Source organism: Centruroides vittatus, unplaced genomic scaffold (genome assembly GCF_030686945.1).
Source record: "Centruroides vittatus isolate TY-2023 unplaced genomic scaffold, ASM3068694v2 contig_166, whole genome shotgun sequence".
NCBI lineage: Eukaryota > Metazoa > Arthropoda > Arachnida > Scorpiones > Buthidae > Centruroides > Centruroides vittatus.
The window spans coordinates 87,082-99,095 of NW_027121006.1; the positions used below are offsets into that span (position 1 = coordinate 87,082).

Here is a 12,014-nt window from a genome sequence, read left to right on the forward strand (position 1 = left end):
CACTTCTGTTGTGGAATCTATGCAGGTATGTGTTGAACTTACCGTGCGCTGTGAGCATTTGGGTTAGGTCATGGTTGGTGAAGAAATGGTTACGTAGACGATGTTCGATGTTGGGGATGAAGGCATGGGTGTGTCGTCCAGTTGTTTCGCTATCCCACTCATGCTGCCACATCTTAAGCGTTGCGGAGCATAGGTTGTTAACGATTGTTGTAAGAGGAATAGCGTGATATGCGAAGTTCTTGGCTATGGCGTCAGCCTTTTTGGCCAGGGCGTCTGCCCGGTCGTTGCCAGGGACGTCAGAGTGGCCCTTGACCCAATGGAATTGGACATTCTGAATCAGCTGAATGTCAGCTGATTCAGAATGAGAAGACTATCTTTAACAATAGGGAGCTTACGGTTTCCGCTTCTGATCTGATATAGAGCGACCCTACTGTCGCTAATGATATTGATGTGGCTATTTCGAAAGTCGGTGAGGTTGGTCTTTACAAATTGCAGGGCGCGGAGGAGGGCCAGGGACTCTGCCTGATTGTTAGAGCAGTGGTCCCTGAGCCTGTAAACGGCCTGCCAATGGATGGAGTTGGTAGGGTCTGCTAAGTAAACCGCAGCTCCAACTGAGTTGATAGTTTTTGAGCCATCCGTGTAGAAATTCTTGCCCTTCGGGATGCTGCCTTGAAGAACGTTGATGTTCACTGGTGAGAATTTACTAGGGTGGGTTTGGTCTTGCGTATTTGTGAGGTCGATACCGTAGCTGTCGATTTCCTGTATGAGCTGGTTGACATCTTCCGGGATGTTTAAAGTTGGTGCGTCCGATTTCTTGAAAAAGGTTAACATCGAAGAACTCGAAGCGGCGGTACGATCGGCATTTTTATGTTTTTCAGACTTCAAATGCTGTTCAATATCACTGGCACCATCATGGGAAACGCTAAATTCTGTACGACACTTTTCACATCTGACATCTGAGGGAGTATTTATTTGCTTGATAAACAGATATTTTGCTTGTAAGTTAACATTGAACGTACACTTGCGTTTCGGCATTTTAACTTATGATTCCAAAACAAAAGAAGTTTAAGTTATTTACTAGGTACACGAGCATCAAACAACAACAAAACAAATATCGATAAGTGGGCGAACGAAAAATCTGCCAAACAATTAGTCAACAAAGCGCAAGCGATGACGTCTTCGCCACTCTCGGCTATCGTCGCGTCAACCGACAACGCGGTTTGCTCTCGCACACCGATCGCGTCCGGCCGGCTCGACTACTCAAATTTTCGCGCGGTTTCAGAAAACGGGACAATTTTGCGTCCCAGAGTTCATTTCGGGGACACCGGGACTCGTAACTCTAAAAAGGGACAGTCCCGTTCAAAACGGGACGTCTGGTCACGTTAGGGATGGACGAGAGAATTCCGTCCGACGTGAAATTGGCCGTAAAACTAGGTTTGCAACACGTCGAGGCCGTTTGTACCGCTTGTTCCCGTGCGTCGAAGTTTGTGTACCGTGCCGACAGGAACTCCGTGGCTATGAGATGCGCCTATTGTAAATAGGACTCTTCCGCTTTTGAAGGTACCTTTAGGGGTAAGTGCGGACACATTTCTTGGGGGGACGTGTTTTCCTTCGTATGGCACTTGCTGTGCTTGGAATGCACGCTAAAGAACGCGGCCTTTGCGTGCTCTATCAGTGCTCACACGTCTGTCGATTGGGCAAACTACTGTCAAACGGACGAAGAAAAGAAGGGTCCCAAGCCGAATCGAAAACCGGTCAGCAAGTCGTCGTTGCCGAAAAAAAAGAAGCGAAAATGACAGCCTTCGTGCAGGTGAGTAAAATGTATTTTTTTCGTATACTTAGTAATAGTAGTACTAGCTTTTACATGCAACGCGCATTTTTTTTAGTTAGGCGTCGACGTTTTTTCGAGGTGGTCGCGTGATCGCGTCTCGCTTGCAACAGCCGCCGTCGCGAGCGTCGGCAGTCGCAAGCGATCAGTCCGCCATCTTGAATTACCTAGGTACAAATTAACCAAAACTTATTTCTAAAAATGTTTAACTTAATATAACTTTTTTCTGAATCTGATTTCTGTTTCTAACATTGTTAATTTAAAGGCTAAGTAGTGCTGTAGCACTGCACTTTGGCGTCAAGATGGCATCCACACGTTAGACTGGCCATACTCTGTTTATATAGGGCTCTATATATATGTGAAAAGTGAAACGCCATCTGCCGGCGAACGACGAGGGCGGGACGAGACGCGACTTCGCGAGAGGAGACGACGGTTGAAGAAGAACGCGCGAAAAGACGGAAGACGAAAAAGAAGTCCTACATTAGTTTTTTATAATAATCACAATATTTTTATGTAATTTGTATTCCTTAAAACGTTCCTGTTATCCAAACCTTTCTTACCTCAATTAAAGTTTTTTCAGAGTCAAAAGAAAAAGTCTCACATATATGAATAAAATATTTCTAGTATGCAAGTATTATCACTTTTGTTTGGTATATTTTTGATCCGCTTGTATTTATTATTATTATTTTGTTAATTCGTTTTTCTTGATTTTAGAATTTGTTAACTGATTTGCCATTTTTATGCGACTAATTTATCACTAAAATTTTCTTGGTTTTCACGTCACGTGGGTATAAGAGAGAATGAACAAGCTGATGCAGCTGCAAAGTCAGCGAGTCTTTCACAGCATGCAATGCCTATTGAAGGAGGCTACTTGAAGATAGTCATCGAAAACTAGTAGAGATGGCAAAACATGTGAAACGCACAAGTCCTCAATAAACTGCACGAGACATACCTTTGACAGAAAATTGACATAATGAAGTGTATGATAGGAGATCTGAGATAATCCTTGTTTGCGTATTGGACATACTCGGTTGACTCATCAATACCTTTTTAAAGGTGATGACCAGCCAATATGCCAGTATTGTAACTGTACTGTAAGTGTTAAACACATAGCTTCGAGAAAAGGCAAAGCTATGTGTTTTGGGCCAGAGGCCTAATTTTGACAAGCTATTACAGCTTCTGAAAAACACTAATATGTACAAAGCGATTTGATTATCTGCTTATTATTTACTTTTATATACCCTGTTGTTTTGATTATTTGTACTGTTTTATATGTTTGTTGTTGTTTTTTGTTATTATTGATAATTTATATCATATATTTATTAAAATATAAAATTAAAAATTAAAAACAATGGGATCGGTTATTAAATAAATTAAATTAATAATTCTAAAATTATATTTTCAGAAATAAACGAGTTAAAAATTACTCTCTTCTATCCGACTTCAAGAAATTCAACACATGGATCACAATCAAAATTCAATATTTATTTCTTAGTATATTTTCCAAATGCATTTCGCCTGCTGGACTCATCTGTGGATACAACGCTGTACATTATTATATGTACAGCGTTGTATTATTATTATATATGTTATATGTCGCTTGACCAGTTGACATCTGTATTTAGATCGTACGACTCATTAGTTAGCAGCCAATCCCAATACTGTTCTCGTCCACGAGTGACTTATGCCTATGCGAAACTTTACATCCAAATTACTCCGTTTTTGCTGGAAAAAAGTTAATTGTGTCAACACAAAAGCAGCCGACCTAAAATTCAACCGAAAGATTAAAAGAAAATTTATAACATTACTCGTTATTATTTCGATAAAAAAAGGCTTACTCCGAGCCGTCTTCTCAGCATATGACATATTTGGCGGATCCCCTCCTCAATGTGCGTTATGTAATTTACAAACAGCTCGTAACCGAGTTCGCATTCTAACGTCTCGTGTCTACTAAGTGCAAACATTGGCGACTACGTAAGAGAAGGCGTTTTGTGTCGTGCAATTGGCAGAATCCGAATCGATGGTCATTGTGCTGCGTGAGTTTTGCAATTACAAAGCCATCCGCCGCATAAGACATTCTTCGGCCACAAAGCGCCTTGTGTCACGGAGTCGCCGTTTTCGTTTACGCGGCCGGCTAGAGGAAATAGAAGACGATACGAAACCCGGACAGTTAGTCCATACGTCACGTACTTCCGGATCAATAGTTTAAAAGCGAACTGCGGGTATAAACATCCCATGGCAAAAGTATTTTGGCTGCATATCCTTCGTACCGCGTAAAAAAAATAAAATTGGCAATTTCTTACAAACGTTCCATTACGTGGGGAAAATGCACGCTCGGACAGCGTAAAGTCGATCAACAAAACCATATTATTTATGAAAACCTGAATGAGGAGAAATTCATGAAGCAATGTGCTAAATTTACAATGGGAGAAGAATTCTACGTATAAGAACTGGGTGGTAGAAGTCTCACCATATGTCCGAAAACTTCTCTTGGAAATAGGAAAAGCTAATGTGGATGGTCACGCTGCAGGGTCGTAGACTTTTGTCCGATCCTGCAGTGTTTTAAGTGTTGCGGATACAATCATTCTGCCCGCGACTGTCCACACTCTACTAATACGTAGCCATTGCGCCGAAAAACATCCCTACAATGAATGTCCAAATCGAAAGCATGAACCAATTTGCTACTACAGTAGTAGCAAATCTGTGTGACAATCAAAGTCTGCGTGACAATATGCACAACCAACACAACGCAAGGGATAGTTCTTCTATAAAACATCGTATTAAGAAGTATATTCTCTAGAACAGAATAGGGAACCGAGTAATTATCATAAAATACGATTTCTGCAGATTATTGTTGGTAGCAGCATTGCTACTACCTCTCTTTTAAGTAAGTTTATTAACGAATATGATATAGTGTTGATACAAGTACCATATTGCCACAGGGATATCCCTGCGTGTCTTCCATCTTTCTGCCCGGTTCTTCGTGGGACTGCTCTGTTTCCGTGGGTAATAACATTAGTCCCAATACTTACATCTCTGTCATGCATCATTCCGCATATAGTGGCCAATACATGATCACCATTGAAGTTAATTTAAATGACTTACGACTTATTGTAATTAACATATATTTTCCTGGTGATTCTGATTCTGAGGAATTCATTGACAGTCTACAGAGGATTGTTGACGCCTTTCGAGGTTTACACATTTTGATTGCTGGTGACATGAATATTTATTTCTTGTTTTCGACCGGCGTGGAGGCTTACTTGAGGAGTTTTGCATCCGTCATAATCTCCTAATAATTAATAATCCATTCTCTCCACCAACTTTCATCTCACATAGAGGTGAAAGCTGCATTGATGTCGCAGTTGGTTGTAATAAAATATACACAAAAATTAGTAATTGGAGAGTCCTTGCTGAGGATAGTCTCACTGAGCATGTGTTTATTACCTTGGATTTCTCGAACTCTGATGATGGTCGAATCCCTGCATACTTACCTCCTTTGAAATATGCTTTAACCAATGCAAATTGGTTGGGATTAAAGGATTACTTAGAAACACATTTAATACCACACTACACAGAAAATCCTGTGGATGATAGACAACAAATAGATTTTTATTAAAATTTTTTTAGTAGCTGTATTTATAGGTGGTCGTCTCTTTAATCCGAAAGAATTCGGTAGACTGTCTTACAGCTAAACAGGCTTAAAAACTTTTTTATTGGTATTTCATCAAATGCATTTCGGACCAGTTTTATGAGTCCTGGTCCCTCATCAGTGCTACAGGAAACAAAGATTTTTATTAACATGAGTGACGCGAGTACGAAAATAATAAGATTTACAAAAATTCCTTAAAACAACATTCTTAAAAAAACACAATCTTTTATACCTTTTTGGTTCTTCGTATACTCCTTATTAACTATACATTGCTCACTGGGTTCTGTTTTTATATTCGTTCTTTTATTCCTATTTACCCGTGTACTTACAGTAGTGCTACAATTAATTATAAAGTTTTCTTATATAAAAATTTTCCGAGCAAATGGTTTACAAAGTTCTGTGTAACTTATACAGAGTTTTCTATAAAAAATACGTACTTACTATTTTTTCCCGGATGTATTTCAAACATTTTCCAATACATTTTGGTTCTATAAATCTACCCCTAAGGCTATTCGAAAAGCATTACGCTTTTTACAATTCTAGAACGTTTTTCACAGTAGAGTGCCAACACACAAAACTATTAGGCTGTTGCGCCCTCTATTACATAATACCACTGTTGGTCGATTTGCATTCCATTTGACAGATTTACTAAATCACTATTATTGCTATGTTTTATTATTTCTACGTGTTCTTTAAACCTACGTTTGTATATATATATATATATAATATATATATATATACAAACCTACGTAAAAATATATATATATATATATATATATATTTTTTTTTCGGAATGTAAAATTTTGGTGTTATTTTTTTCTATTTGGCAATTGTTGTTCATTATGTGGTTAAACCAAGGGGAGGTGTTATGTTTCAAATCGACCAACAGTGGTATTATGTAATAGAGGGCGCAACAGCCTAATAGTTTTGTGTGTTGGCACTCTACTGTGAAAAACGTTCTAGAATTGTAAAAAGCGTAATGCTTTTCGAATAGCCTTAGGAGTAGATTTAGAGAACCAAAATGTATTGGAAAATGTTTGAAATACATCCGGGAAAAAATAGTAAGTACGTATTTTTTATAGAAAACTCTGTATAAGTTACACAGAACTTTGTAAACCATTTGCTCGGAAAATTTTTATATAAGAAAACTTTATAATTAATTGTAGCACTACTGTAAGTACACGGGTAAATAGGAATAAAAGAACGAATATAAAAACAGAACCCAGTGAGCAATGTATAGTTAATAAGGAGTATACGAAGAACCAAAAAGGTATAAAAGATTGTGTTTTTTTAAGAATGTTGTTTTAAGGAATTTTTGTAAATCTTATTATTTTCGTACTCGCGTCACTCATGTTAATAAAAATCTTTGTTTCCTGTAGCACTGATGAGGGACCAGGACTCATAAAACTGGTCCGAAATGCATTTGATGAAATACCAATAAAAAAGTTTTTAAGCCTGTTTAGCTGTAAGACAGTCTACCGAATTCTTTCGGATTAAAGAGACGACCACCTATTAAACAAATAGATTATAATACTTCATCTAACATAACCTTAATTGTTCCAGTTAATCGCGTTCATACTTGTTCAAACGTTTTCGACCCATTCTGGGTCATCTTCAGGATATCGTTGTAATAAAATAAACCAACGTGCGGAATTGAAACGTTCAAATCGAATCAAGTCCGATTCAAATTACTATCCTCAGATAATAATATTACAACAATATCAAATACATGTGACTTATTTATTCCAAAAAAGATACGTCAAAAAAGGAGGGTACCATGGTGGACTGCAGAAATAGAAAATCTTCGTAGAACAACTGGACATCTCAAGAAAATGTATCAAAGATGTAGGGACGATCGAACACGTGGGATTCATAGATCTGCATATCTTGAAAGCCAACGAATATACAAACAAACCATCAAAACTGAGATGCGCAGTTGGAGAGATTTTTGTACAGAGACTGCTAAAAACCCATGGGGCTATATTACGAAAATGTGTACTAATAAACTTAGGAAAACTAATATCATAATCACCCCTGATTGTGCTGAAAACGTGCCAATGACACTAGTCCAAACATTTGCTTCTCAGTTGGATATCTTTTGCCCAACAGATGATCCTGACAGCGGCACGGATTTACAGAGACACATTCGCGCAGAAGCTGACTTGATGGAAGACACTGAAAATATTTCACCTTTTTCCGATGGAGAAATCAGTCAAGCTTTTTGCAACCTAAAAAAGGGCAAGTCCCCCGGCCTGGATAGTAATACTACCGATATTGCTATAAAATTATGAATTCTAATACCACAACACCTTATACGTTTGTACAATACATGCCTTTATCATGCTATCTTCCCAGTTTCCTGGAAGATTGCGAGAGTTGTCCCTGTCCCAAAGCCTGGATCCTCGGATGACGTAAGACCTATCTCCTTATTATCAATACTGGGCAAAATATTAGAAAGACTTATTACTAGTAGACTTTCTTAGTTTGTTGAAACAAACAAATGTCTCGGTCCTAATTTGGCTTTCGGCCACAAAGATCGGCAGAAGATGCGATTGAGCATATGGTCAAGAAAACAAAACACCTGCTTGAGAACAACAAATATGTATTAGGGATTAGTTTGGATATATCAAAAGCATTTGATAACGGTTGGTGGCCACTCATTAAACTGCAATTGCGACAGATCAAGTGTCCGCAAAACATCTGTAATATCATTCAAGACTACTTACAATATAGAGTGGCGGTATTACAAAACGGACAACATCATGTGAGGAAATCTGTATCCAAAGGATGTCCGCAGGGCTCTGTTTGTGGACCCCTGTTTTGGAATATAACTTTTGATCGATTCCTTACCCAAGATTTTGGGCAGACAGACTCAATTGCGTACGCAGATGATGATATAATGTTGATAGGTGGTCGCTCTAGAGCGGACCTGGAGAGTAAGGGTAACCTTTTGATACAAAGGATATACAGCTGGGGAATAGACCATAAGTTTTATTTTAACCCTGTCAAAAGAAAAGGGATCGTTTTTAACAAACTAGGCAACACCAATATATATTTAACTAGTTGTAACTTACGTCGTTTAATAATAATTAGATCTAGAGATGGTTTCTGCGCAATCACTTGAAGACTTTGATTGCTTATAGTACGGAACGCTTTAGTTCTCAAAAGTAATGCACGTTTCTGTGATGATATAAGCTTCCTTTTTGTATGTACTTCAGATGTGGCCCATCCCCAGGTTCTGCATGCATAGGTCATGATGGGGATGTATATACCTTCATAGATAAGAGTCATTGCATCAGAGGAGAGCCCTAAGTTTTTCTAGCCACCTGCGCAAAACCTTGCAGAATAAAACCAGTACGGTTTCTAATGGATTTGACATGCTTGTCCCAATTAAGTCGGAGGTCAATAACTACTCCTAGATATTTCAAGGTCTTCTCCAATTTTACCGTTTTTCCATTCATAGGAAAATGTGGTGGTCTTAACACTTATGGTTTTGTCTATGATTCTGTCGATTTCCTAACATATTGTATTAATTCTCTATTCATCTCTGAGTTCTCTTGTTCTCGCCATCACTTCTATTAATTTGTCTATATATGTTGGCTACCCATGGATATGCATGGGATGCTTACTGTTTTATTCGTCTGAGCCTGTATTAATTCTGGCTTACTTAACTGTTATGAACTGTTGTTAAGTGCCTACGGCTAGATGTGATGTACTGTACTTACTAGGTGCTATAACCGAACGTAATCTGAGTTATTCATTACTTCTGTGATTATTTTGAAAATCAAATATTTTGTCGACCTTATACATTACGACATTTAACCCCTATTGAGAATTACCAATGACTGTATTTCAACTTTGGGCATTATAACATTAATCCCTTATGAGAAATACTTGTGTCTGAGACTCAGCAGTGTGCATTCAATTATGTGCTTCACCAGACTACGCCATGATGATGTAGGGTCCTTAATTGATTTGAGATCTTGACTGAGTTGACTTTACAGTCTTCGCCCACAAAGATGGACTTATATGGGACATATGTATGTTGTGATGATTCTGCTGTGCTGCTTATAACAACTGCAATATGCCTCTTTGCATGTGCTTTTCTCTGCTTGGTTCATCAAAATTCATCGTGCCAACGAAATTCGTTGTTCCAACTGTCTCCTGTGTTGAGCGTGATTCTGCAAATTTCAACATATAGAATGTGATCAGCATGCTTCTGTGTGCGTTGAAGAGCCTTCTTGTGCTCCAAAATTCTTCGTCAGTGCTAGTGTTTTGTGGTGCTTCTAGTGGCTTATGGTGCTTCCAGTGTTTTATGTTGCTTCAAGATGCTATTTGATGCAATGTGTTTCAAGGTGCTTGAAAGTGCAATGTGCAAGTTGTTTTATACTGCTACAAAGTGCAATGTGCTTTATGAGCCTTATGTGCTTGAAAGTGCAACGTGTTTAAGTGAGTTAAGTGCTTTGATGTGTTTTGTGGTGCTTTTAGTGTTCCACGGTGCTTCTAGTAATTTATGGTGCTTCAAGGTGCTATGTGCTACATGTTCGATGGGGTTTGAAAGTGCAACGTGGCAGTGAAAGTCATCTACACCACCTCTCCTGGGCATTCGGCTTATCTGTAGCTCAACCACGTTTATTTTCAACGAATCTACACAATTGTCTTCAACTACTTATAGAAGTTGCGAAGAAGATTCATAAAATATCATCTTATATCATCTTATACATGTTGAATGTTCTCAACATTGGTTTGACTCGGGTCTAAATGATACTTAAATGCACACAAAGCTCTGCTTAGAACTAAAGATTCTTAAGTACATATCTACAATGTACTCCAAGAGCTCGCCTAGGCAGGCATAAACTGCCAAGCATATTTTCCTCTTTGTTTATTGAATATTACACTTAGTTTTAATAATATTATTTATTCTCATTATTTATACTTATAAATGTCATAGATGTATTTATCATTATAATTTTTCTCATATTATTTACTATTATTATTATTTACTATTAATGTATATGTATATAAAATATGATTACTGTATATATTTAATAATATGTAAACTTCCTGGTAATGCTCTAGCGGGGCCAGGATATGTACACTACCATGTACTTTTAAAATAAATGATTGAAATGAATGAAAATGAGCGTAAAGTCGATACAGCGTCTTTTAAAGGAGATAGAATTAAAAAACTAACACCGAGATAGTTTTAAAATGTTTTTATTATTCGGTATGGTAATACAAAGGCACATTTTCTATTCTAACTAAATACAGAAAATACGAAGACGTATTTTCTACGTGTCAAATTCAAGCGGAAATGTACTTATTTTTAAATTCGGCACGAACGACCGAAGTGTCGTCTCCCTCCGCGACTAATAAGTTGGAAATTAGACGCACCGCTTTCGTCATAAATCGGAGCGTGGTGCGAAACGACGATACGTCGATGCGCTTAAAACCGGAAGAAATTCGGATCCGTCAAGCCCGTTAGATTTTACGATGGCAAAGCAGAAACGGAAAACCTCCAATTTCCGGATCATTGCTTTACACCAAAAATACTTTTCTTTCATTTACAATTGCATACAGTCTAAAGCGCCTGCATCGTAGCGCCGCTACGAAGCGGTACAAAGCCGACAGAAAATGCGGTTTTAAAAGAAGACCATATCTCGATATTGGCAGCTCGACTTCCGCTAAATGAATACGTAAGCTTCGAACTTATTCCTTACAAAACTTTGGCTACTTCCAGCAAAACGATGAATTACGAAAGTAAAGTTACGCTTTCGTATCCTGCATCGCGGATCGGTGGACAACGACACTTTTGGCAAACCGTACATTATATCAGAGTACTTTTCCACTTTTTCTCATCCTTTAATTTATCTAAATTTTACGTTATTACCGCGGCGGAAAATAGAAAGGTTATACATCATTCGGTATAATTTTATATTACCTTTCCTTTATATATAGACTACGTGAGGAATATATATAAAGACGACATAAAGTCATACTAATTTAAATACAATAAATTCTTTTACAAATATACGAATTTCCCAAAATATCACGCATAAATTAAATAATAGAAACATTTTTAGCCAGGTCGATAGTACCATTTTAAACGATTTCTAGCCCTTACGTGGACGTTTCGATTTCCAACGAAAAACGAAAAACCACAAACGTAGATAAAATCCGAATGGGAATCCAATCTAAATTGCGAAAAACCTCTCGAATAAAAAAAGCGAAGATTCGGCCGGTAGGCGAGCAACGTTTAAGCCGTAGAGACGCGTTGTGTGTGTAAAATTGTATTGCGGATACGTGACGAAACGATTATTCGAGAGGCGGAAGGTTCTTCCTAGTACAAGTTTCACTTTTAAAGCAGAGGCCGCGAACAGGAGAAACGGAACCCGTTACGAAGAGTGAGAAAAACGGGCGTCTACGAAAATCCGGCGGGCCTACACTTGTACCGTAATTTATTTTGCTAGGAGAACGTGTCATCGTGCAAAATGGGGCAGGAAAAAAGCCAAAGGGCGCCGTCCCTTCGGCTAC

At 38.1% G+C, this 12,014-nt stretch overlaps 1 protein-coding gene across 1 annotated transcript; it reads left to right on the top strand.

The window, feature by feature from the left end:
- The first annotated feature begins 1,615 nt into the window (after window positions 1–1,615).
- On the top strand, window positions 1,616–7,771 carry LOC136968950 (uncharacterized). Its single transcript, XM_067263026.1, has 3 exons — window positions 1,616–1,810; window positions 4,676–4,834; window positions 7,235–7,771. Exons 1-3 carry the CDS (start codon window positions 1,616–1,618, stop codon window positions 7,769–7,771), a joined length of 891 nt encoding a protein of 296 aa, XP_067119127.1.
- Window positions 7,772–12,014: the final 4,243 nt, after the last annotated feature.

Excerpts from the sequence above, each read along its gene's own strand:
- LOC136968950 (XM_067263026.1), top strand. The coding sequence starts at position 1,616 with ATGGCACTTGCTGTGCTTGGAATGCACGCTAAAGAACGCGGCCTTTGC. Across the intron at positions 1,811-4,675 it reads AAATGACAGCCTTCGTGCAG|ATTATTGTTGGTAGCAGCAT; the intron begins GTGAGTAAAATG and ends CGATTTCTGCAG. Across the intron at positions 4,835-7,234 it reads GGACTGCTCTGTTTCCGTGG|ATACGTCAAAAAAGGAGGGT; the intron begins GTAATAACATTA and ends ATTCCAAAAAAG.